At 41.9% G+C, this 27,372-nt stretch overlaps 1 protein-coding gene and 1 long non-coding RNA gene across 3 annotated transcripts in view; both read left to right on the top strand.

Moving 5' to 3' along the window:
- The window catches only part of LOC105921640 (centrosomal protein of 120 kDa), a 50,198-nt gene that overhangs the window by 6,636 nt on the left and 16,190 nt on the right, over positions 1 to 27,372 (top strand). Inside the window, exons 1-15 of one of the 2 annotated variants that reach the window (XM_036144289.1) lie at positions 9,841 to 10,250; positions 12,268 to 12,424; positions 13,980 to 14,094; positions 14,179 to 14,326; positions 18,981 to 19,129; positions 20,668 to 20,865; positions 20,937 to 21,155; positions 21,877 to 22,078; positions 22,154 to 22,331; positions 22,415 to 22,564; positions 24,434 to 24,607; positions 24,683 to 24,779; positions 24,975 to 25,154; positions 26,986 to 27,075; positions 27,149 to 27,241. In XM_036144289.1, the coding sequence (XP_036000182.1) occupies positions 10,202 to 10,250; positions 12,268 to 12,424; positions 13,980 to 14,094; positions 14,179 to 14,326; positions 18,981 to 19,129; positions 20,668 to 20,865; positions 20,937 to 21,155; positions 21,877 to 22,078; positions 22,154 to 22,331; positions 22,415 to 22,564; positions 24,434 to 24,607; positions 24,683 to 24,779; positions 24,975 to 25,154; positions 26,986 to 27,075; positions 27,149 to 27,241 (2,199 nt within the window). In that variant the 5' untranslated portion in view covers positions 9,841 to 10,201. Of the gene's footprint in view, positions 1 to 9,840; positions 10,251 to 12,267; positions 12,425 to 13,979; positions 14,095 to 14,178; positions 14,327 to 18,980; positions 19,130 to 20,667; positions 20,866 to 20,936; positions 21,156 to 21,876; positions 22,079 to 22,153; positions 22,332 to 22,414; positions 22,565 to 24,433; positions 24,608 to 24,682; positions 24,780 to 24,974; positions 25,155 to 26,985; positions 27,076 to 27,148; positions 27,242 to 27,372 lie in introns of those variants that run through there. The other variant, XM_036144288.1, reaches the window with a different exon arrangement.
- LOC118564901 lies at positions 497 to 6,696 on the top strand. The gene is made up of 2 exons (XR_004932082.1): positions 497 to 973; positions 3,132 to 6,696. It is a non-coding gene; the product is annotated as an uncharacterized LOC118564901 (long non-coding RNA).

The following is a 27,372-nucleotide window of genomic DNA, read 5'->3' as shown; positions in this document are numbered from 1 at the left end:
TCACATTTGTTTCCCTAAACTAACAAATTAATTTCCTAGGACTTACAGGTTTCTTCCCTAAAATGTACCCGTTATCTTTTCTCAATTTACAGGTTAATTATCTAGAGTCCTTCATTACTTTTGCAGAATGTACCGCTTACCCTCCCCCCCACTTACAGGTGACCTTTTTTGATGCACTCATTACTTTTTAAGAGTTTCAGCCTTCTGCCCCAGAAACAAAGTTACAAAGCAGGACCTACAGTTAAATAACATTTTTTTCCCATATTGTGTTTTTGCATTTCTGAGGGTTCTCTCTAGGAATTGTTCGTTTTTCCATGGGTGCCACAGTTAGGTTACTTCTCTTTAATTTGCACTGTAAAAGTAAGTAACACTGCAAAGTAAGTACAATTTTCTTGAAATTAGTGTATTTTTGATGCAGATAAATATGACTATTTGCCAAAGGAATTAGTATTTTACCCCTAAAATAAGCTAATTAGACATCCTGCACTTATAAATAAGACGAGTTGTTCCTATTTTAAGTGCAAAAATCTTAGTGTAGAGATCATTTCCCCGCCACTTACTGCTTTCCAGATATTACAGGTTCGGTCTTCAGAATTTATGGATTGCTTTTACAGAACCAGTTGATTTCGTTTTTTTTTTTTTTTAGTTAATAACCAGGTAATAGTGGCTATGATTTACAGGTTTTCTTCTATGTGCATTTAGATGTTACTTTCCCTTACTTTTTATTTTATAAAACCTACCTGCTCATCAGACTCTTTGTGTCCTGGTGTGAATCAGATTAAAATGGGTTTGGAACAGACATAAAATGGTTGATCTAACTGGGAGGAATAAATATTATTTTTTGTGCAAACATTTTATTTCAGGATATTTTATGCTGAAGCGTTTTGCAGCTGATTTTCTCTCCTATGTTTTGAAGGTTTGAGCTCCAGGTCGCTGGTCTCCACTCAGCAGGTGTCAGGACACTCCTCAGCAGGTATGGTTAAAACTCTGGACCTGAGAGCGTGTGGCAGACCTGAAACCTGTACAGAAAAAAGTTACTTTATTCGATATATTCCTCTTTAAAAGGCAGTAAAAAGTGAAAACACCGAATAGACAAAATGAGCATGCAACGACCTTGCTATACACCATTTGTATGAAATATAAAATATAGTGAAGTATCAAAACTACTGAAGTTAAAGACAAATCTCTATTTATAGATACGCAGTAATTCATTTTTAATTTTTCATATTTAAAATATGACATAAAATATATTAAAAGATGGCAGGTATTGTTAGATGTCAGTAACTGAAGTGTTTTTAGTGGATAGATCTACTCATAGTTTTCCAGAATAAATCAGCAGAGGGGTTTTTTTATTATAAAAATGCAAACAGAGAACAAATGATGAGGAGAATTGTCTCATCTTCTTCATAAATATTACTGTTGAACTTCTCCTCTCTGGAGAAAGGCACCTTGTGGAATAAATTATCCTCCTGTGGAGCGTCACTCTCTCTGCAGCGTTTCTGTTCATCTGTTTGAAAGTGTAAAATAATGCAGAGGGAATCTGCCAGGAAGTTTGAGAGCATCATGTGATGATTGGCCACTGCGGCAAACATGGCGGGTATCTGTGACTTGTTGTGAGGAAGATTAACAGAAGTGATGGAGACGGAGGAGGAACCCAGGCAGATAATCTTCTCCTCATCCTAACAAACAACCGTTTTGTTGCATAGCGAGTAATTATTGATGCATAACTGGTTTAGATGCTTACATCAAATTATTTCTGTAAATGAGTCCTTCCTATGATCACAACACAACCTTAGAAAATTGTGTCAACAAAGAAAATCTAATATTCAAAGTTGTAGTTTGACCATATCTTTGAGGTTTTATATAAATGTTTTATTTTATTGGTTGCTTAGTGGTAAATCCCTCCAGGTTTACCCACGCTTAACTTGCATCATTTTATAATTGTTTAAAACAGTTTTCTAAACAAGGAGTTGGGCCAAGTTCAGTTTCCCCGTGTTGCGTTTCGCAGCAACTGAACCATCATAAGTTTTCTTTCCCAGGGATAGAAGACCGTCAGAGAGAATGACAATATGCCTTATATTGTTGCTTTCCTGACCTATTAATAAATGTATTTTCTGAGGAAAACAAAATTGTTAGAGTTTTAGTATATTTGTAAATTGTTCAAAAGAAGCCACATTATAAATATAATCAAAATGTTGACAGTTCTTCATAATTTCTCAGATCCTGTTGCTAAGACAGAAGAAGACATCATCCGCTTAAAGCTATAGTTCAGATTTTGTTATACTGAATACATAATATAGTCCATACATTATGTATTCATAATGCTACAATGACCTGCTAACACCGAAGCTAACAGCTAAGCTAACTGGATACGTAAACACTAGAAGTGCGCAGCCAGCAATCAGGCCTGTAGATCACACAGAGATTGATTATTTTTTAACCTCCTTTTTCTGAATACATAATCTATTAACTACTTTCAGGATGAAAGGACCATTTTATCCAGTATAACAAAAAGTGTTTCTCAACAGGATTACAAACTATAACTTAACATCCCCATGTTGATGCTCGTCACAAACCTCAGAAAGTTTTTATTTGCCGCTTCTAGACGCTTAAAGGCAGTGTGTTGCTGACATTTGATTGGCTGGTGTGCTCTTTTGTTAACAATGAACTGAACAGGTGTAACAAAAAAAAGTGAGTTTAAAGTGGATGGAAAACTAGAATAGAAAATGTGAATACCGATAGAAAATGTGTTTGAACGACTTGGGAATTGGTATAGTTTAAACAGTTTTAACACTGGAAACAACTCCTGCCTCTCAAGATTTGTACGTGATTTGGGTTTTACTATAAAATGAGTCACTAAACCATGTCTTTTCACTCAGATTCAGGAATTTTAGGCCGTTTTTTTAAACGACCTGTTGTTGTCAGATCAAGACACATAAGGTCATGTCGTTGGTCTGTCTCTAAAGGCTCCAGCTGCCATCCCATCCGAATAAAGCAGGATCAATGAGAAAAGAAATCCACACAGGTCTATTGAGCCTGTTTCTTCAACCCCAGAAAGATTTTCCTATTAAACGTAAACCCTGACTGGTTTCTCTCCTAAACATCTTTATTTTGTCTCCATGTCTCCACAGACAGTGAAGGGAAGAAGTAGAACCATGTGAGGGACTCACATGAGGGACGGCAGATTTATCAGACATCAATTCCTTGGTGTGGAAAAAGCTTCGCCTCGCTGAGAGGCAGGGAACAAGCAAACAGAGAAACAAACCTCTTTCATTTCTTACTGATGACAGCCACCGGTTTTATAACTCGTCACAGAGGAGCAGGTCAGGTGGTGAGGGACAGATCGCAGAAATCAAAGGCGGGACTAATTGTATGAACCCAGACGTCATAGTTTTGAGAGAAGCAGATGTTGTGTATAAGATGATACATCCTAAAGCCCTGTGCACTCAGCTTTACCTCTGCTGTTGTGTTTAACTTTATAAAATGCACATTTATTGTAGTGTAATATAATGACAATATGACTGAATGTAAAAGGTAATAACTCACAGTGTTCCAACTATGTGGATCCTCTTTTTTTAAAGCCCCGTTGGGACAAGAACAGCATTAGGAAGCTAAAAAGTGTATAATTATTGTTCTCATTCTGATTATTGAAGTGGTCCTCCCTCCTTCATAGTGCTGACGCTACATTTGTATTACTAACCTGTACTTGAGTGTAACCATGTTGATTGTATTGTCTTTATGTGGCAGTAAACCTTTCACATCGACCTACCCAGTGCCATTTACGAACCCCAGTGGTGTAAATATATTCTGTACAGATTTATGGCAGAGCACCAAAATGCTCACTGTTGACCACCATCAGCCATGCAGGGTGTGGGGGGGCAAAGCGGGAGCACCCAACAGGAAACAGAACCTCTATCTGTTTATTTCCCTCCTCGTCTTATTTTTTAAGTCACATATTTTATCAAAAGCGTTTGGTTGAAGTAAAACCTCACGCTTACTCTATTAACACACATTTTAGTTCAAATCAAAATGTATTGAATCTCCAAAAGAAATTTTGTTCTGAATTATCACAACATCAGATATCAAACTTCAGTTTTGTTTTGTTTTGTTTTTTTAAAATTGTGCTTTGATACAAATTAGTCCAAATTTAGACAAAACTGCTAACCGCTTGAACCCTTTATATTACTAGCTTGAGTGCTAGGTATTCGTGCTAATGACACGGATTTGATCATTTTGTGTTGAAATAAAAATGTTAATTTGACAGACAGCTAAAGGAACAACATGTTTACTGTGCTTTAAAATAAAAAGAAGTCAGTGCTTTTAAGAGATGTTGGAGTGGCTGGTTTCAAAATCTACTACAGGAGCCGCAGCCACGTCTATATTAGCGCATCAGTTAGCAGGTAGCATGTTCACTGTGCGATGTTTGACTGCAACATCAAAATATATTAAAATCCTAATATAAATCATGAAATTACTTTAACTTTTAATATTTATTTTATGATATGTACTTTGGTGTTAATAGTGTTTAAGTAAATAAAATTGGAGTGATTTGGCTTGGCTAGCTGTTAGCTTGCGGGCCAAGGGTGTTAGCTGACACAAGTGGATTAGGTTTGACTCTTATTTATATTTACATTATATACATTTCAATCCTCTAGGATGTTTACAGTTTAATATTTTAATTTATGTATTTGCTCCAACTGAACCTGATCATGAAAGAAAAATACAGCAGATTAGCCATAACAATAGGCCTACCTATAAGCAGGTGCTAATTATTACAATGCAGTTTGTTTTAAACACAACTGCATTGTAATTGTAACTAAAAAAAAATTATATCATTCACAGCTTTTAGGTCATCAATGTTTTGTTATCTTACGAAGAGGATTACATTTAAATAATTCAGTTCAGTTAAATTTAGTTTATACACACAGTGCCAAATCACATTAAATGTTGTCTTATGGCTCTTTATATGAAAACCAACAGGACAAACAAGCCCACTTCACATCCAGTCAGTCACAGTAATGTTCATACACGTTGTAAAGGGCCTGTTAAATTCTGTGCCTAAAAGTCAGGTTCTCAGTTTTATTGATTCAAACTTAAAAAAAAAAAAAAAAAAAAACTAATAAATGCTTTACAAAAGTGTTCTTGGCAAGACAGACAACAGCCCAATTCCAGCCAATTAGCTGTCCCCATCTTAAGGAATGATAAGGTAACAATGGAGAGAAAAAATTAATTGTATTATTAATCCATTACCTGTAAGTTATAAGATTCCTGGTTTGCCCTAAATCCCAGACTTTTGATCTGAACATGAGCTTTAAACACCATTTCTCACTGACATGTTTTTACAGATATGGGAAAAAAAAAAAATGTAGCCCCAAACATTAAGTTTTTACCTCAACATAAAGTTTGTTTAAAAATCTTAAATAAGAATCAGTGTCAAACTGATATGTTTACAAACCGATCTGGGCATCTTTGTTCAGGTAAACTAGGAAATTTTGACCAAAAACCTCATTGTTGTTTGTTACAAGAGTTTAATTTCTTCAATATCTTGTTCCTATAAATGTTTAATTTGCTTGTTAGAACATTTACATGCAGCAGGACTGTATTTCACAGCTCAAGACGAGTTGTTTTTTTTTTTCTTCTTCTTTTTTTTTTGTTTTTTTTACACACAGCTTGTTAAATATTTCATTGTTTGCAGCTTTACCTGAACATTTCAGGTTTAGGAATGTTTTATTTTCCTTAATTATTAAGTGACAACTGCCATGTTACAGGAAACAATGGCTGATTTGATATCTGATGATGGTAAATGGATGCATAAAGTAAAAAAAAAAAAGCTTTGAAAGTGTAAGGCATACATTTGTATCGTTAGTATGTTGGATGATTTGCCCCTTCTCTGCTCCCATTCTTCCTACCAGCTGAGCAGCTCACAGCAGAGCCTCTGATAAACACAATCAGCTTTTACCTCGAGGGTTGAACCTCCGCCAAACCTCCAGAACTATTCAACGTCCATCGACTAACTCAGTGTATGATTATCTCACTCAAACAAAGCCCGTTGGATGTTTGCCAGCATCACAATCACATGGATGGTCACAAAGCTTTTCATTTGAAAACTATCGATTGTTCTCTTTATTCAGTATTTGACCAATAGCAGGTATAAAAGGACAGAAGCCCTGCAGTGCACTGAGTTCTGCAGGTTTCCTCACATATGGCTGATTAGACCGTTAAAAGCATTCTGCAGCACTTTGGTCCTCCCAGGCCTCCGGGCTCACATCATGAGGGACTTACCGAATGTTATTTTAAATTAACCTTTATGTAATTAGTTTCATACTCTTACTTACAGCAACAACCTAAAAAAAAAAAAAAAAAAAAACTAGGCTGAGAGCAAACACCCCAATGCCCCAGCATATCTATCAGCGGCTCTGCCTCACCAACACGACACCTTACCTTCATAGTATCAGTGGTCATTTTATTACTTGAATCTAGTGCTATGAACTCTGTTTACAAACTTCTGTCTACTCTTTGGAGAGACCATTGTTGTCTCATAAAGGCTGCTTGGTATGTTCAGTTCATCCGCCTGGTGTACCCAGTGAATAACACTCAGAAACTGTATAAACATGAGTCCTGCTGTTGCTTTTTTATACTGTATATGCCTTAATTCATATGGTTGGCAATCATGATTAAAGGATGTTTATATATATACCAGTTTGTATTTCTTTATTTTCATTTCTGCAATTTTAATTGTCTTACATAACAATCTAGATACTAAGACTAAGAAAAGATTCAATTAAATTAAATTTTATTTATATAGCGCCAATTCATGAAAGATGTCATCTCGAGGCACCTTACAAAATCAAATTCAATCAGATTATACAGATTGGTCCAAAAGTTCCTATCTAAGGGAACCAGTTGATTGCTTCAAAGTCCCGACAAGCAGCATTCACTCCTGGAGAAGTGTAGAGCCACAGTGGACAGTCGTCTGCATTGTTGATGGCTTTGCAGCAATCCCTCATACTGAGCATGCATGAAGCGACAGTGGAGAGGAAAACTCCCCTTTAACAGGGAGGAGAACCTCCAGCAGAACCAGAACCAGGCTCAGTGTGAACGAAGACAGAGCAGAGACACAGAAAGCACAGAAGCTCACATTGACCCAGGAGTACTTTCTATGTTAGATGGTAACAGTGGATGATCTGCCTCCCCTAGATGATGTCACAGCTAACAGGACGCCAGACCAGGTGTACCTACTATGAAGAAAGAAAAAGAAGAGAGAACAAAAAGTTAAAAGCTGAAATGACGACAAACAATGCAGATTGGAGAACAGTAGAACTCAGCAGAGTGAGAGAAATAGACCCTGATGTCCTCCAGCAGCCTAAGCCTATAGCAGCATAACTATAGAGGTAGCTCAGGGTAACATGAGCCACTCTGACTAGAAGCTTCTTTTCTTTTACTTTTAAGATTAGTCTTAAAAGTAAAAGATCTACTGAAAGAAACGTGTCAGTTCTCTTGGTAAGGAGGAACATCCAGGATGTGGGGAGGGTCGTGGGTTTTGGTGGTGGCAGGTCTGGGCCGGGCCACAGTCTCACCTTCACACACGGCCCAGTTCCAGGTGTCGGACTCCTCTACCAGAGGGCAAGGTGCTGGTTGGCTGTATAGATACAGACGAGCTCACCTTGCTGAGCGCCTAAGTGAAAGAAAAGGCTACTTCTCTGTGGCCTCAAGCAACAGGAGGGAAGCTTTGGGCTGGTTGTTTGGTCTTATGGCCCAAACAGTATGGTGGATTTCATCTTTTAATATTGTCAAGGTGGAACCCTGTTTGTCTTAATAACTGCAATCACTGCCCAAAGAATGATTAGTTCTAGAATGTTTCACTGAATCACAACAAGTAAGGCCAAAGGAACTTTAGTTAAACTACTCTTGGCTCCTACTATCTTTTTCCAAAGATCTGTTTATAAGACTTCCTAGAAATGGAAGAGCAGCACACACACCATTTCACACACACACCCCTCCAACTAGGGAGGGAGGGCTTTTGGTCCAGAGCAGCGCCTGTACACAGTAAGATATCATGTTCCCATTTACGTCATACTGTATCCCTATAAAGGCTGAAAGTTACCCCATATTGTTGGGATTGTTGGGACTTCTGTGAAATGAAGATGATTGTAAGTCCAGAATAAACGAATCCCCCTGCTGGTCACTGAAGAGAAGCTGTGGTGTCTGGTCTCGTCTGTCTGTTTTTAAGGTTAAATCCTCTCCCACAACAGCAGGTCAGTACCGGACCTGAGTAATACCGGCATTGTTAAAGTCTCTGCATGGATCTATCCGGGGATCCCGTCTTTCCTGCAGGGAGGTTCAGGATGAAACACGTAGCCAAAGAAACTCTTTGGCCTTTTACAATAGATCCCAAGCTGTTTCTACACCAGAAAGAAAATGCAGTTCTACTGGCATCCTTTCAGTGGGAGTTTTGGGAAACCTGCAAAAGAAGGGCATCGAACTACTGTAGAGAACACCGCTTGATGTAGAGGAGCTGCAGCGATTCGCCAAGCTCCCCCTGGATGGAGCTCTCACCTCATTTCAAAGGGACTCTACAAAGGAAGATGATTTCATCTCTTTTGATCTAGGATCTCACTCTTTTAACAGTAGGCAAAAGCTAAAACATAGATTAAACAAGAAAATGAGAGCTTCAATTTTGGGCTCCGCTCTTTCTTAACAATGACAGAGCAACACAACGCACTTCACACATGGCCCCGATCTGCCTATATCTTTTGATCCCTCTTTCCGTCACTTGTGGACAGTAACGTGCATGTATCTAATCTCATCTTTAGGTAGAAATCTACTGCTAATGTGTAGAATCCTGTGCTGTAATTGTTTAAAACATTATTTTACAAAACCTTTTAATCTAAAAAAAGGCAAAACAGACAGCAACAAAAAACACAAGAGTTACAATACTAGATGTAATGTGCACCATAACAATCAAGAAAGTCCACAGAAGGCTTTTGTATCTCCTCAAATCTCCTGGCTGTCCTTTAGTTATACAGTTCGGTCTTTCCAACACAGGACTGGATGCTGTCTATCCTACAGGTTTTATTGACTCTACATGCCTTTTTTACCAGCAATATTCTCCACCTGGCCCAAAGGTGAAATGAAAATTGTTGCTTTTTTATTGGTCTGATGCATTATTTTAATCCTAAATGCTATGTTGTTATTAGCTGGAGCTGAAAACAAAGCATACTTAACATCATGAAGGAAAAATACAGTAGATTAGCCATAACAATAGGCCCACCTATAAGCACGTTCTAATTAAGGGTTCATTATTATTTGTCATTGGTTTAAACACAAATGCATTGTAATTATAATCCAAAAAAACAACAACCTAATATCATTCACAGCTTTAAGGTCATCATTGCTCTCAGAAATGTCCTGTTTTGTTATGTTTTAAAGAGGATTTATTTTAAATAATTCTGTTCAGTTAAATTTAGTTTATATACACAGTGCCAAATCACATAAAATATTGTCTTATGGCTCTTTATTTGAAAACCAACAGGCCAAACAAGCCCACTTCACATCCAGTCATATATATATATATATATATATATAGATAGATAGATAGATAGATAGATAGATAGATAGATAGATAGATAGATAGATAGATAGATATAGATATACAAAGATAGAGAGGGAGAGAGAGAGATAATTTGTTTTGCTTGCTTGCTTGTCAACATTAAGCACAGATTTCTGCATTAAAATTTCTGCTTTTTTTATTGCTCTGATGCATTATTTTACTCCTAAATGCTGTGTTTTTATTAGCTGGAAATGAAAACAAATCATACTTAACAGAAAAAAGGCTTTAAAATATCATCAGTCTGTGTTAATATACATAACGTATTCCCCTAATTACTAAAATAAGTAATATTCAGATTTATTGAAGGACCGCATAGTGTGACTGCAGTTCCACCTCCAACCGGCGGAGGGCGCTGATTGACGTCTCCATCATCTTCTCAGCTTTTAAACAAGGTGGGTGGCGCCAAAGCTTGACAACAAAGCGGCTGTTTGACGTCGTAACGGCCGGTGACGCTTCGCTTTGATCAAACATCAACTGTTAGAGTTTAATGTCTACCCTGGAGCCCGGAATGAAAGCGACGCCGTGATAGACGCGTGTTTTTCCCCACTTTGGCGTAAAGTCCGTCCGGTTTTAAGCAGCGCCGCCGTCAACATGGCTGCCAGGTCGGAGCAACTTCTCATCGTTGTGTCCATTCTGGAAGGTAAGCCGGTTAATGCGGGATAAACGGTGACACACCGTATATTCTTTAGTTTCTCTGCCGTGTTTCTGGCAGAGTTAGCCCGTTTCAGAGTCCTCCGTGTCAGCAGCTCCTCCCTGATTGTTGCACCTGGTTCGGTTCTGCTGGGTTGCACCGGTACCGCCGCTCATTACTGGTCTCTAATCTTTATTTTTAAAGCCTTTTTTAATCCCCAAACAAACACCGGCTGTACAGATGTGTGGAGAGGTTCTGGTGGTTCTGCTCCCGCAGAACAATAGACGAGGGCTGCGTTCCATTTAGAAACTCTTCTGCTTTTAGCTGTTACTCAAAAGTTTCTGTTAGCTGTGACATCATCAGGGGAGACAGATCATCCTCTATTACCATCTAACATAGAAAGTACTCCTGGGTCAATGTGAGCTTCTGAGCTTTCTGTGTCTCTGCTCTGTCTTCTCTAAGTGGTTCGAGGCAGATGAGCGTTCACACTGAGCCTGGTTCTGGTTCTGCTGGTGGTTCTCCTCCCTGTTAAAGGGGAGTTTTCCTCTCCACTGTCGCTTCATGCATGCTCAGTATGAGGGATTGCTGCAAAGCCATCAACAATGCAGACGACTGTCCACTGTGGCTCTACGCTCTTTCAGGAGGAGTGAATGCTGCTTGGAGAGACTTGATGCAACCTGCTGGGTTTCCTTAGAGAGGAAACTTTCTGACCAACCTGGAGGATCTGATGGAGTCTGACTTTGGAAAGAGCCTTGAGAGTGTGTCATTAACTGGTGCTATATAAATAAAATTGAATTGAATTGAGGTTCTGGAGTGTTTGTGGGGATTTTTGAGCGTTCTTCCTGAAGCTCGTATCTGAGGTCAGACGCTGATGCTGGACGAGGAGGCCTGGCTCTCAGCCTCTGCTTTAAATCATCCCAAAGACGTAGTTTGAGGTCCGGACTGTTTAGGTGAAACGCTCGATGTTTGACAGCAACATAAAACGTTCAGTAAAGTAGGGCTGGACAATGTAGAGGAAAAAAAAGAAATCATATTGGATCGATATCAATAGGGCTGGACGATAATTCAATAACAATAAATATTGATGATAGAAGGGGTTAATAAAAAAAAATCCATAGAACAGTTTTCCTTTCTTTTGCACTTAAAATATATGTTTTGAACTTGTTGGTAGTTATCAATATCGATCAATTGGATTTCAATTTTATCTATATACTTTTTTTCATACATTGTCCAGCCCTTATTTTCAACAAATTCAAAACATATATTTTAAATGCAGTACTGATCATTTAATGCTGCTGCTTATTAAACAATTTTTAGATACAGACACAAACTGAATTCAAACACAACCCTTTATTCTACCAACTTTTTACCAAAACTGCAAGTTTTTATAAAAGAAAAAAGAACACATGCTCTCTGAACTCTTTGATCAGAACCAATTTAGATAGAAGTAGGGCTGGGCGATAAGGATTGAAAAATAAATCTCCGATTTTATAATACCAAATCCGATTAATCGATTTTTTTCCTCCTTTTTGTTTCATAAAAAGAATTTAAAGAAATTATTTTAAAACCTTGTAAAACAAGATGGCAGCCGTGCCATTATAAACAATGAAAATATAACAAAACATTTGCTGCTAGTGGTATTACACATTGAGCTAAGAACAGGCTTCACTGCACTTGTGAACATCAAACTAAGTTAAAAAAAAAAAGTAAATAAGTAAATGAAGTACCTCGTATTATGGTAAAAAAAAGTTTCCACTTAACAATATTTTGACAATACATTTGCCTAAACATATATTCAGCATCACATGCTGTTCTCTTCATGGAAACCTAATGAGTGTATTGGCAAAATAAAATCCAGATTTTCCAAAAATGAAATCCTAAAGAATTGTAAATTCGAATTAATCGATTAAATCGATTTATCGCCCAGTCCTAGATAGAAGCTGGAAAGTCTGGCAGCTTGGAAGAAAACGATAAATGTGGGACGACTCTTGTTAACAGTAATCTCACTCTGAAATCTTATTTTTAGGTCGCCACTTTCCAAAGACGCCGCGCCTCAGTCTGGTGGTTCAGGCGAGCTTCGACGGCGAACATCTGGAAACGGATCCGGTGGAGCACAGAGAGCAGCCCCAGTTCTGCACCGAGCTGGCCTGGGAGCTGGACCGTAAGACGCTGCACCAGCACAGGTGCGTCCGGACTCATCCTGTCATTATCACGGCTTAATTAGAGGAATAAACGGTTAATATCGGCTCATAGAGACTGAAGCGGAGACACTAGGAGCAAACGGTGGTTCTGGAAAGTCTGGCTTAATTCCAGGAGGCAGAATACTTTTGCAGGCTATTGTAAAGGCCTGGGTATCAGTCAGGACAGCGGTCTGCAACCTGTGGTTCTTCACACCTTCAGCTTTGGCTCTTAAACTCTTAAACTCTTAAAAAAACATTCTAAATGTAAAGGTAATTCAAAATTTCCAGCTTTGGGATGCATTTAGTTCTGCCATATATGCATAACATTTCCAGAAAGAAAGAAGCTAATGGTGTGTAAAATATTTTACTATAGATAAATTAAGTGTCTTTTTGTCAGTAGGTTGCAAACGACTTGTTTTTTCATAATTTTGATGCCATTTGCTGTAAAAATCAAATGTCCAATTTGGACAATGTATTAAACCTAAACATAAAATAGAAAATACTGTTGGTTAAATAATAACTGTTGATCTTTAGTTAAAAAATCTAAACAAATTTCCTATAGTATACTATAAAATCAAGCTTGTTTCAAAGACGTGTAACTTTATGGCTCTAAACAAAATTTGTTTAGCTGGACCGAGGGCAGAAATGGCTCTGGTCTCTAACCTGGGATGAGCCGATATGATACGATTATCAATATAGTTTGATTTGATTTGACTCCAATGTCGATATTTATCACTTTCAAATTAATACTCAGTAATTCAATCAACCAAACCAGCCAAATATTATATTTATATATTGATATATTAACAAAAGCATGAATGCATTTAACATTTCACAGAAACCAAAAATGTTCCAAATGTCTGATTTTAGGGACGAAGGTGCTTCTAAGATCCTGTCGGCTGTTAAGCAAATTCGTCTCACTTCCTCTTCCTCGCTGTGAACGCTAATGGTGTGCTGTAATAATGCCCCCTAGGGGATGGGAGGTATATTGATATTGAAAGTAGAATATCAATATTAAATCGTTTTTAAAAACATTGATATTAATCTTTGTATAGATTTTTATGCACAGCCCTGCTTAGGGCTGGACGATAATTCGATAACAATATATATCGATCGATAGACGTGTGGCGCGATAGGAAAAAATAGGGTTGATAAAACTTTGATAGAAACACTTTTCCTTCCTTCCTTTCAGCCTAACATATTAGTTGATGCTCAGGTCTCTTAAGTTATTTATTTTATTTTTTTTAATTCTGTTATGGTTAAAAAAGTTGGTTAAAGATTTAATTGAAATTCTGTGTTTTTGTTCTTTATTAAAATGAAATCATTTAGCAATATCATAAAATGTCCAGGTAGAGCTGCACATAAAATATGGTTTTACATATTTTCAATAATTATCGATATCGATCAATATGCATTTTTTTTTTTTATCTATAAGCTTTTTTTCTATATTGTACAGCCCTAGCCCTGCTATTGCTTACCCTCTTTTTGTCACTTTGTATTACTCAATGTAAAAAATAAATAAATTTGAATTTCAAAGCTGACGTCTCTGTCCCGTCAGGCTGCAGCGGACTCCCATCAAGCTCCAGTGCTTCGCTCTGGACCCCAGCAGCAAGAAGAAGGAGAACGTCGGCTACGTCGTCCTGGACCTGCGCTCCGTTACCGAGGTCAGACAGGTGAGGCTCCGCCCGGCCGCTGCAGCACCAGGTGAGGGTTCGGTCTCTTTAGAAACCCGCCGTAACCGTCGGGGTTTGTTTCAGGAGCCTCGCTGGCACCAGCTGCTCAGCAGTAAGTACACCAAGCAGAAACCAGCGCTCCTCGTCTCCGTGATCCTGGAGAACGACTCCAAGGCCGAAGAACCGTCTCCGGCGGAGACGTTCAAAGCCAAGAAGGCGCCGCCTCGACAAGGTGAGCTTCACCTCCACGCTGCCCAGAGGAGGCCGCTGTAGGTACCAGATCGACTCGGGTCCTGCCCCTTCTGATGACGTCACTATACATAGTTGGTTTAACGTTTGCTCAATTGCGCAAAATATTGAAATTGGTCTGGACAACTTACTAAAGTAATTATAGCGGGGTGTAGGTTTTATTCGAGAGCGGGATTGCGTTTGTAAATGGACAATTTTACGAAGAAATTCTCCATTGTCCATGCGCCTCCCGATGACGTCACATTATGGCAACGCCAGTCAAACAAACTACATTGAGCCCGCGGTCTGCATTTGTAACGAATCAATTTTGTTAAGTTAATTTAGCGGTTTCTTTTTTCTCAAAAGCTTGAACAATGTACCAAATACCACAATAAAAAAATAATCAAATTCATCACAATCTCATCTGGAATAATAAAAAAAACGTGATCAGAAAGAACAACATCAGTACAAAAAGGAGGAATGAACGTTTTGATTTTAAAGTGATGAATGCCGTGATAAGATTTAATTTGGCTGCTGACTTTTATTAAAAATGAAATGAGTTCATGGTTTAGTTTCCCTTCACAACTTAAAAAAAATTGGAGGAATGAAATCTCTCTAAGGTTGTAACTTTGATCCTGCAAAATTACATTGCAAAATGATGTTAAAAGTTTTCATGCCTTACTATACAAGATACACCTCATGGATGCACTGGGACGCATCATCAGTGATGTATCCTGGGGTCATTGGGTGTTTCGGGTCTCGCAACATCATACACCCTCACCCAGGCGACCCAGCCGGGGGTGATCAGGCCCCGACTTGCGTCCCAGTAGCTGCCCACGGATCTGCCCTCCTTATCCAAAGCCACCTAGTGGCCTTTTCAGCGGCTTCACTTGCGGATTTGATGGCCCTCTTCTTAGACGCTCCTACGATGCCCAGGCGGCTGAGGACCTTGCACAGGGACCTCCCTGCAAAACCCCTGCAGCCTACCTCTATAGGCTCATAGAATGTCTTCCAGCCTGCCCCCCTGCACTCCTCCACCAGTTCCTGGTATTTAGCCCTCTTCCTCTCATTGGCTTCCTCGATGTTTTCTTCCCAGGGCACTGTCAGTTCCAGTATGATCAGATGTTTTGATGACTGAGAGGTCATGATCATATCTGGGCGGAGGGTTGTTGTTGCGATGTGCTGGGGGAACCTTAGTTGTTTACCCAGGTCGACCTGCAGCTGCCAGTCAGATGCTGTGTAAAGCAGGCCTATTGTAGCCCGTTGGTTTGCTCTGGGTTTTTTCTCCAGCTCTGACAAAGGAGATTGCCTTCTTTGGAGCCTGTTGTTTGTTGCTGGAGTTGATGGCTGAGGCTACGCTCTCAGCGACTGCCTTGAGCACCTGGTCATGGCGCCAGCGATAGCGACCATCAGCCAGAGCCTTCGGGCAGCCGCTAAGGAGGTGTTCTAAAGAGCCTCTACCAGAGCATAGCGGGCAGGAAGGGGTCTCACTTTTTCCCCACACATGGAGGTTTGCTGGGCTTGGCAGGGCATCGTAGACAGCCTGGACCAGGAAGCGAACCCGCTGGAAATCTGGCTGCAAGATGTTTGTCCAGGTAATCCTTCGCTGTAAAGCGCTCTCCCACCTTGTCCAGGCCCCCTGTTGCCGTAGTCCTACGGCCCTACTCACACGCTCTTCCTCCACACCTGCTCTGACTTCCTCCTGGATCAGGTGGTGCCTTTCCTTCCTTCGTGACTGGCTTATGAGGGTCTTTGGGAAGTATCCCAGGCCTGCTCTGCCTGTTGCCACAGTTCCCACTAGTGCCTTCTGTCGAAGGCGCGACTCTGCCAGCTCCAACGCTTCCCTGGCCTTCCACTTCCTTCCTGTTCTCACCTCTATGCCAGCTGCTGAAACTTTGCCGTCCTTCGAGTCCCTGTACTGCAGCGCTTCTCTGGTGCGTGCCACCATGAATTCTTCTGTGAGGCCACTGAGAGGAAGCTGCAGGATGTTACTCGTCCCATACAGGGCAGCGCTGGTGAGGCTGCGAGGAAGTCCCAGCCACTTTCGAAGAAAGCTGCTGATCTTCCTCTCTAGGGACTCCACTGCTGTCATTGGGACTGCATAAATCAGCAGAGGCCAGAGGATGCGGGGCAGGATTGAGTGCTGGTAGATCCAGGCTTTAAACCTACCGGGTAGGCCAGACTTGTCTACCTTGGTAAGCCAGGCTCCAAGTTCCAAGCTGGCCTTCTGGATGGCTACTGAGTCCTTCAGGGTGGAGTCGAAGAGTTTCCCCAAGCTCTTCACGGGTTGCTCTGTGATGGTTGGGATGACAGTTCCTGAGATGGAGAACCGGAACTTGTCCATCACCTTCCCCTTCTTCAGGACCATGGATCTTGACTTGGAGGGCTTAAAACTCATCCTTGCCCAGGAGATAAGCTTTTCGAGGCCATGCAGGATCCACCTGCACCCTGGGACTGACGCAGTAGTAGTTACGGTCAGGTCATCCATGTAGGCTCTGATGGGAGGCTGTCGCACACCTGACTTGGTCAGGGGCCCTCTACATTCCACCTCAGCTGACTTTACCACCATGTTCATGGCTAAAGAGAAGAGGACAACAGAGATGGTGCAGCCTGTAATTATCCCCTTCCCAATACGATGCCAGTCCGAAGTCTCTGACCCAGAAGTAACTCTCATCCTGAAATCATTGTAGTAATCCAGGATCAGGTCCTTGATCTTACTGGGAACATGGTGGAGGTGGAGAGCAAGCTCAACCAACTTGTGTGGTATGGACCCATAGGCGTTGGCCAGGTCCAACCACAACACAGCTAGGTCGCCTTTATTCTCATGGGCCTCTCTGATGAGTTGTGTGACGACCCCAGTGTGTTCCAAGCAGCCAGGAGTCGAGATCCCTCCCTTCTGTACAGATGGGTCAATGTAGCTGTTCTTGAGGAGGAACTCTGTCAGTCTTCTTGAGACGATGCTGAAGAACACCTTCCCTTCCACGCTCAACAGTGAGATGGATCTAAACTGACTGATGTCTTGTGAGTTCTCCTCTTTGGGGATCCAAACTCCTTCAGCATGCCTCCACTGGTTGGCCACTTTTCCCCTTCTCCAGATCACCTTCATGATCCTCCACAGGTGCCGAAGAATCCCTGGGCAACGCTTGTAGACCAGGTAAGGGGTTCCACTGGGGCCTGGTGCTGATGCAGAGCGGGCTGCCTTGACGACCTCCTCAACCTCCTTTAGGCTTGGCTCCTTCAGGTTGAACTCCGTTGTAGGGGGATCAGGGCTGATTAGAGCTTTGTTAGGCTCCAGCTCCTGGTCTCTCAACGGATCACTCACAGTGTCCTGGAGGAACTGATTTACTTGCTCTATGGAGCACTCAAGCCGGCCACTGCGCTTGTCCCCAAGGAGTCGTTTGGTAAAGCCAAAGGGATTGGCGATGAAAGCTGCTCGCTTCCTTGCCCTCTCTCTACCCCTTCTCCGATGCCACTCTGCTCTACGAAGCGTCATCAGCTTCTTGCACAGGATGTTCTTCAGTTCCGCCAAGGGTTGTTTCTCCTCCTCCGTAGCAGCCTTGTACTGCTTCTTCAGGGTGCGAAGCTCCTGGCGTAGATGGTGTATCCGGGTGGCTCTGCGGCTAATTGTGTAGGGAGTGGATTTCGATTTTCCTTTGTCCACCTGTCCAAATCTTTCCCGGGCGTAGCTGACAATGACAGTGGTCATCGATGTAAGGCGGCTGTCCACGTCTCCTTTGGCTGTGGCCTGGATGATGTTGGACACATCCTCATCGAACTGCTGCCAGTCGCTCCTCCTGCTGGCTGGGGGCCACTTAATCCGCTGCTGTGGAATTACTCTGCTAGGGTTGAGAGTCTGAGGTACGTGGAGGGACTGGGCTCTGTGGGTTGCCTCCTGGCCGGGCTCCTCCTGCGTCTCACCAGGTACAAGACCTGAGCGTTGTACCTCATTGTCTCTGTCCAGGCATTTCATTTTAGCCTGATGGATCTTCAGGCCTCGGTGGTTCTTGCACAGCTTTCCGCAAATGCATGTCACATTCGTCGTTTGTCCGTTTGCCTGGGTCATCACCGTGTGGTCCGTCCGGTTGGAGATCTCATCCTCCCCCCCTCTCGGGATCTCCTGGGGGTATCTTACTGTAGGGCTTTCCGTAGCTTGATTTGGGTTCTCTCTCGCGAAAGATACAGGTTGGGATGCTACCCCAACCTGCCCCGAGTGCCGTCTTTCCGTGCTGTCCACTGTCTCTCCAGTAGTCGGCCAAACTCTTCTTGGCTGTCACCTAGTCTATTCCTAGGAGTCACTGGCTGTGCCAGATGATAACTATACAAGATACACCTCATGGATGCACTGGGACGCATCATCAGTGATGTATCTTGACTAATTTACGGGAAAATAAATAACCATAAATTAACAAAATAAAATTGATTTGTAAATGGAGAGTGCGGGCGCAATGTAGTGTGTTTGAGATGAGTTGCCATATATTGACGTCTTGGAGAAGCGCAGACCCCGCCCCGAGTCGATCTGGTACCTACACCTGTCCTGCCTGCTGTCTGCGCGTCGGGCCCTGGGTCGTGTCTGAAAGGCGCTCAGCCTTCAGTTTAACGCCGTTCCTGCCTGACAGCCGTTCTCATTCCTCGTTGTTTGCGCCCTCACGCCGCTGCAGGTTCCGCCTCGGTAAGCGGGCTGCTCCCTGAGACGCTGGAGGCCCGGCTGATCCCGGACCAGGGGTACCATCAAGTGGGTCCTGCAGAGCGCTGCAACGACATGTTCGTCCTCTCCGTCACCGTGGCCTTCGCTACCAAACTGGAACAGGTGCAAGTTTTAGTTTCCAGGTCGTCAGTTGATGACACCTTTAATTTCTGCATTTTAAAGCTCTAAATATTGTTTATATATGTGAATATCAGTGAGTTAAAGTTTATATGACTGAATCTTCTCCCTGTCGCCACAAAATTAAATCGGTTGTGATTGGATGTCGTCTCTGTCAACATTTATGTCCCATTTTTATTCGGTGACAGGAGTGTCAATTAATTTCGTCTTAGTTTTGAGGGTTATCGCTGCTAAAGGTGGTTCCACGAGCTTTTTGCTTCTTTTATTCTGTATATTTTTCTTTTTATTTAAATTTTTCTGAGGGATTTTTAACTAAAAATGACAGCTAGGTCTCGTCACTGTGGCCTTCGCTACCAAACTGGAACAGGTGCAAGTTTTAGTTTCCAGGTCGTCAAGTCGTCAGTACACCTTTTTATTTATTATTTCTGCATTTTAAAGCTCTAAATATTGTTTATTCGTTTTTATATGTAAATATTAGCATTTTAGCTCAGTGAGCTAAAGTTTATTTGACTGGATCTTCTCCCAGTCGCCACAAAATTAAATAGGTTGTGATTGGATGTCGTCTCTGTCAACATTTATGTCCCATTTTTATTCGGTGACAGGAGTGTCAATTAATTTCGTCTTAGTTTTGACGGTTATCGCTGCTAAAGGTGGTTCCACGAGCTTTTTGCTTCTTTTATTCTGTATATTTTTCTTTTTATTTAAATTTTTCTGAGTGATTTTTAACTAAAAATGACAGCTAGGTCCCGTCACCGTGGCCTTCGCTACCAAACTGGAACAGGTGCAAGTTTTAGTTTCCAGGTCGTCAGTTGATGACACCTTTTAATTTATGCATTTTAAAGCTCTAAATATTGTTTATTTGTTTTTATATGTAAATATTAGCATTTCAGCTCTGTGAGTTAAAGTTTATTTGACTAGATCTTCTCCCTGTCACCACAAAATTAAATCGGTTGTGATTGGATGTCGTCTCTGTCAACATTTATGTCTCATATTTGATGAAAGGAGTGTCAATTAATTTCGTCTTAGTTTTGAGGGTTATCGCTGCTAAAGGTGGTTCCACGAGCTTTTTGCTTCTTTTATTCTGTATATTTTTCTTTTTTATTTAAATTTTTCTGAGTGATTTTTAACTAAAAATGACAGCTAGGTCCCGTCACCGTGGCCTTCGCTACCAAACTGGAACAGGTGCAAGTTTTAGTTTCCAGGTCCTCAGTTGATGACACCTTTTAATTTCTGCATTTTAAAGCTCTAAATATTGTTTATATATGTAAATATCAGTGATCTAAAGTTTATATGACTGGATCTTCTCCCTGTCACCATAAAATTAAATAGGTTGTGATTGGATGTCGTCTCTGTCAACATTTATGTCTCATATTTGATGAAAGGAGTGTCAATTAATTTCGTCTTAGTTTTGAGGGTTATTGCTGCTAAAGGCGGCTCTATGAGCTCTTTGCTTCTTTTATTCTGTATATTTTAATTTTTCTGAGTGATTTTTAACTAATCAGACGTTTCTGACGTTGTTGCAGTTGATTCCCAGCACGAAGAAACTGACAGCAGACGACTCCGGGTTCTTCTTCTACTACTCCCTGCTGGGGAACGACATCACCAGCGAGCCTTTCCACAACCTCCTGAGTCCTGACTTTGAGCCGGAGCGCGCCTCCGTGCGCCTCCGCAGCAGCAGCCAGGTCCTGCGGTCCTTCCTGTCGCAGCAGCCCGGCCTACAGGTGAGTCACAGCAGCGGGCCGCGGCCTCCTCAGGGTCCCGTCCTGGTCCTCACGCTCTGGTGCCTCCTCAGATCCATCTGTGCTGTGGGAATCATTCCCTGGGCAGCACCGACGTCTCCCTCGCCGCCCTGGCTGCTGCTTCTGTCGACCTGGAGAACACGGCGGCGACGGTGGAGGGAGCGTTCGTCCTGCAGCCTCCGAAACGCAACAAGCTGCCGCCTCTTCCTGCGGAGCTGCAGCCGACGGTCGGAGTGGCCGTCACCCTGAGGAGGGAGGAGCTAGTGCCTCAGGTACGCCACGTGATGGCAGCGCTGCTCAGGAGAGGATATCAGGAAATATCCCGGCTTTCTGGCCTTCTTTCATCAAAATATCAGCTTTTTTTTTAACACATCTATTTATTTCAGTTAATGTGAAAGTCATGGCTGCAATAAAATGCAGCAGCACAGGGGCAGCCCCCCCATCTCCATTAGAGTTAATGCAAACGACAAGCTTCATTGGAACGGACAAAGTAGCAAATATAGATTATTATTATTATTATTATTGTTATTGTTATTATTATTCATACCAATGCAGCAACCTTTCCAACCCTCAGAGCCATTTTTACCTTCAGCAGCACTGTGTCTCCCTGATGTTTTTCCTGTCTTAACATCAAATTTAGGTATTTAACTACTAGTAAAAGCTAAAGAAATGCTAAATAAACCAAGTGAATGCTAAGCTGATAAATCACTGAGTGATGTCACAAAAACCAACCAATCGCAACACTGATTCCAAATTCAATGCAATACCACCGTTAACCTCAGGATGGCGCCACACTGACAGTTTTAGAGACAGGATTTCAACAAATGTGCAGTAAATTGGTCAGAATAATGACCAGGCTATGCAGACAGCGCTATAGAACAAGCCTGTTAACAGTTTATTGGGAGAAACGTTGATTTGGGGCGAGTTTAGCTTTAAAGAAAAGTCTGGGCCGTTTGAAGGGGAAACATTTCTGTGGACATTTTATCTTTTCAGGCGTCTTTGGGGAACAAAGATCCCATCAGAGGTCCGTTTCTCCCTGCTGCTCCTCCTGCTGCTCCTCCTGAGCAGAGAGCACCAAGTCCATCTCCAGTCCGGAAACCTGATTCTCCTCCTCTTCCTCCTCCTTCCTCTCGCACTGAGAGCGAAGCAGAGAGTCTCCTGGAGGAGCTCGATCTCCACAGGAAGCAGACAGCAGGTGACGCTAACGCCCTCATCTCCCTTATTTCTCTCTCTCTGAGCCTTCCTGCTGACGCTGTGTTTATGGACCCAGATGTTGAGCTTCCTGCACCGCCGCCCGCTCAGCCTGAAGCTGCAGCAGGACCGTCGTCCGTCAGCGTCTCCGCTCCCAAAGTGTCCATCCCCTCCTCCGCCCACCACTACTGCTTCTCCCTGGACCTGCGCAGCCTGGCCAAGCTCGCCCTGCCTCACCCCATCGCTGCCACGCTCAGGTGAAAACTCCTCGTCAGCGCCGGACCGCCTCAGAACGTCACAGGCCTGTTCCCTGATTCATCGGCTGCTCGTTGCTCTGCAGGTACTCGTACCAGTTCTTTGGAAGCTCCGCTCCCATCATCACCAACCCCCCCGTGGAGCTGCAGAGGAACATGGAGGCGTCGCTGCCTCAGTCCTACTGCGCCTTTGACTTCGCCGCGCTGCCTCACCAGCTGCAGGACACCTTCCTCAGGTAGACCAACGGCTGATGGTTCAATTCCTCCGCGGACCGCACATCTGGTCAGATGTCAGGAAAAATGGTTTCTGAACCTAATTAGTTGTAGTTTAGTTAGGGCTGGACGATGATTCAATATCAATAAATATCGATAATAGAAAAAAGGGTCAATAAAAAGTTTAATAAAATAAGTTTTCCTTCCTGTTGCATTCTATCATGTAGGTTAATACAGGATTCCCGCGAATCCTTAAAAAGTCTTAAAAGGCATTGAATTCTGTAATATAAAACTAAGGCCTTAATTGGCATTAAAATGTCTTAAATCAGTCTTTCTTAGGTCTTAAAATTGTTACCAGGTCATAAATAGGATTTTATTTTTGTAATCCTTACCAAACAGTAAATTAATTGACACAATTATAATTTTTTAAAAATTTACCAAACGGTTCAATGTAACCATTATTGGTTCCGTCCCGATAGCGGAACCAATAAAAACTGTTGCGGCCGGACCATAGCTGTGAAAAAGAGTTGGCACTGGTTATGTTGTGGTTTTTAAAAACTGATTTATAGTTTATTTTAGTAGGGACCAAAACAAAGTTTGTGAATTCAGTTCAGTAGTTGTTAAAAATATATCTGTAATTTGTGTGTTCTTAGCTTTCTTCCTATATGGAATGTTTTTCAAAATTTTAAACATGTCTACTGGGCCAGAAAGTAATGGTTTATGTTTATGTCACAACCAGGTTTATCTTGTTTATCGTGAAGTTGGTCTTAACTTTTTATTTCAAGTGGCATTAAAAAGCCTTAAAAGTCTTGAATTTAACTTGCCTTATGCTGTAGGAACCCTGTAATATCACTGAGCTATATTATACACTGGAGTGCTAATCGCCCGCTGTTAGAACGAGTCGCTTTGAAGCCACCAGCCGCCATATTGGTACTCCCTATTTCCCCCCAGTAACTAGGGAATATGTGCGCTACAGCATCGAATAACGAGGATTTTCTCATGTTCAGGGGGGCTTAAGATTTTTAAAATGTCAAATGCCATATACTTTTATGTTATGTACTAAAACTATCAAGTACTGAGAAAGTCATGTGCTGAAATATTTTGCATTTTATTCATTTAAATATATATGTTTAACATTTATAAATATATAAATAACAATATATATGTATATATGTATATATATATATATTTAATATGAATAACATGTAAAATATTTCAGCACCTAATTTCCTAGTAGTTAATAGTGTTAGTACATCCACTGACTGTAGAATTACCTGTGAAACGTTTTCACGCAGCCAGAAAACTGCTTGTTATTGCAACCAAATCCTGTGGGATTCTGTGAGAGTAGGGAGGAGCAAGATGGCGGCCAGTGACTTCAGTTTTTCGGCAAAAACAGCACTCCAGTGTATTATATAGCTCAGTGGTTAATATTGCATCATTACATCCTCCCAGCCAATCACAAACGCTCTGTCACTAAGCTCCGCCCTCTTCAGAGTTCAGAGAGCACATGTTCTTTTTTTATTTTTAAAAAACTTGCAGTTTTGGTAAAAAGTTGGTTGAATAAAGGGTTGAGTTTGAATTTAGTGTTTGTGTCTTTATCCAAAAACAGGTTGCTAAGCAACATCATAAAATGGCCAGGGCTCCAGTTAGGATAAATGTTATGAATTTGTTGATAATTATCGATGCAGATCAATGTGATTTCTATTTTATCTATAAGCTTTTATTCCATATCGTCCAGCCCTGCGTTTAGTGCGTTTTTATTGGCCGGCTGGTCGTCATGGATCCTCTGATCAGGTTTTTAGTGCGGCGCTGATTACAGCTGCTCCGCTTCAGGATGAACCTGCTGTGATATCGGCGGCGGCCATGTTGTCTTCTCACGGTTTGGGTGGCAGGGTTCCTCTGGTGGTGGAGCTGTGGGACCGAGGCTCCAGCAGCAGAGACCAGCTGGTGGGACTGGCCTCCATCCAGCTGCATCGCCTGCTCGGCCCGGAGAAGACGGCGTGGACGGGGGAGCCCCGCTGGAGGCAGACCCACCAGGACCGAGTCCCTGTGGTCCACCCTCAGCGGTAGGAACGGTTCTGACGGTTCTGATCGGGCCGACGAGCCGCGCAGCGTCTAACGGCAGCGTCTCCGTCCTTCAGCCCCACAGAGCGAGTGGCTGAGCTGAGCTACGCGGCGACGCTGGAGGACCTCGGCTTCGTCAAAGCCAAAGAGGTCCTGGTGTCGGACTCCTCACAGGTGAGTCCAGGTAAACATGCTGGACTTTTTAGTTTTAAATGAGCGAGCTTCTTATTTTAACCACCAGCATGAGGCTTTGATCTGGAAACAAACTTCAGAATAATTGTAATTATTAGTTTTTCTCTAAAATCTCCTGTAATCCTAAATGTGTTTTGATCAGAAATGTTTTCCATTTTGTTTGTATTGTGTCTGAAGAATGAAGGTCCGGCCGTCCCTCAGCCGCCGTCTCACCCAGCGGCACCTGAACACCCGTCGGCCCCCCAGGGGCCCGCCGCCCCCACGGCCCCCAGAGACACCAGAGACACCCTGGAGTATCGAGCGGCCCTGGAGCTGGAGATGTGGAAGGAGGAGCAGGAGGACCTGTTTGATGATCAGGTAGAAATTTAACTCTACTTCACAGATTTAAGGAAAATGACGATGCGTCTGTTCAATTCAGCCTAACTTTATCCAACATAGTTTCTGGTTTAGATTCAAACTGAGATTGTTAAACAATTTCAATGATCTCAACCAGGGCTGGATTATATATATATATATATATATATATATATATATATATATATATATATATATATATATATATATATATATATATATATATATATATATATATATATATATAATAGAAATCATGTTGATCGATATCGATAATTATCAACAAATTCAAAACATATATTTTAAGTTCAGCCCTGATCATTTTATACTGTTGAATTCAAACTCAAACCTTTATTCAACAACTTCTTGCCAAAACTACAAGTTTTTAAAAAGAACGCGCGTTCTCTGAACTCTATGAAGGGGGCGGGGCTTGTTTCCTAGGTCTCTCATGCGAATTTTAAGCGAAGTTTTAAAATATCACAAAAAAATTAAAATTAGCATCATACGCGTTTCCATTTCCTGGTTTGTAGCGAATCAACCAGGAGATGTACACCATAACATCGTCATTCGTTACGCTGTAATAAACAGGAAGTAGACGTTGGTAACGAGCGCGGACCAGAGATCAGGGAACAGAAAAAAACGATCGGTCATTTGAGGTAAAGCTACGCCAGAACTGATTCGACAAATGTGTTTTCAAGTTTGTCGTTTCCAATCAACCAATTAATCAACCCCTTCTGATGCCATACTTCAAAATGAGCATTATATCATTGACAGTAGGGCTGGACGGTTAATCGCCTTTGCAATATAATCAGTTTTATTAAACCTGAGGAGCACAGGGTGAGAGCTAGCCTGTTAGCTTATTTACACCGGGAGCTTTTCTCCCAGCTGGAACTTTAATGTGGCTCTCAGACATGGAGGCGTTTCAAATAAAAGACAAATTCTAGTCTTTATTTTTATAGGAAGCAAATGAAGGAAACGTCTCAGCTTATTTAGTTAATATTTTTGTGACGTGGACGGACCAGGAAGAGCCATGCTAAAGCTAACGGGGATCCAAAATAAACATTTCATGGATTTTTTTTTTTATCAGCGTTATTCAGACAAATTAACGTTAAAGAGGCGTGTCGTGATTCTTAGGAAGTCTGCAGGGAGCCGCTTCGCTGACGAAGACGTCGACGTAACTGTTTCCTCTAGAAAGGTCTCCTCTGTGATTCAGGGCTTTTATCTCTGCTGTTACTGCGGAACGGAAATAGCAGCTGAGATATTAAAAAAAAAACATTTCATCAAACCAGAGAATAAAGTTTAACCCTGAGGTAGGGCTGGGCGATATGGATTAAAAAATAAATCTCCGATTTTATCATACCAAATCCGATTAATCAAATTTTTTTTTTCCTCCTTTTTGTTTCATAAAAAGAAATTAAAGAAATTATTTTAAAACCTTGCTTTTAGGTCAAGCATTTCATCAGGGAGTTGACCTGAATTCAAAGTGCAACTAAAAACAAGCTGTGAAACATGCTTGTAAAACAAGATGGCCGCCGTGGCATTATAAACAATGAAAATATAACAAAACATTTGCTGCTAGTGGTATTACACATTGAGCTAAGAACAGGCTCCACTGCACTTGTGAACTTCAAACTAAGTTGAAAAAAAAAGAAAATAAGTAAATGAAGAACCTCGTATTATGGTAAAAAAAAGTTTCTACTTAACAATATTTTGACAATATATTTGCCTAAACATATATTCAGCATCACATCCTGTGGTTCTGGTGCGGCGGTGGTCATGTGGACCTGATGTTTGCTGTTGTGAACGTGGAGTTAAGGTCAAACGTTTGTTTCAGCTGAAGCAGAAGGAGCTGAGGCACATGCAGGCGCTGGCCGAGGAGTGGAGGAAGCGAGACAGAGAGAGGGAGGCTCTGGTCCAGAAGAAGGTGAGGAGTTCAGCAGCGAGACGCACCTTCACGGCAGCGACGGCGCGCTGAGCTGATCCTCCTCTGTCTGCAGGAGCTGGAGTTCAACCTGCTGGAGGAGAAGCTTCAGAAAACGCTGTCAGACCTGGAGAAGAGGGAGAAGCAGCTGGCTGAAGCTGAACTGCAGGTCAGAGCTCCTCCAAACCACTTCACCCCCCCCCCCCCCCCCCCCCCCCCCCGAGTTTAACCGCTTTGGTGGTTTTTACTGGGAGAACATGCTAAAAACTTTGATTTAATTACAGGGTTCCTGCAGATCCT

This window comes from Fundulus heteroclitus, chromosome 12 (genome assembly GCF_011125445.2).
Source record: "Fundulus heteroclitus isolate FHET01 chromosome 12, MU-UCD_Fhet_4.1, whole genome shotgun sequence".
Classification (NCBI taxonomy): domain Eukaryota; kingdom Metazoa; phylum Chordata; class Actinopteri; order Cyprinodontiformes; family Fundulidae; genus Fundulus; species Fundulus heteroclitus.
This window is presented reverse-complemented; position numbering and strand designations above follow the sequence as displayed.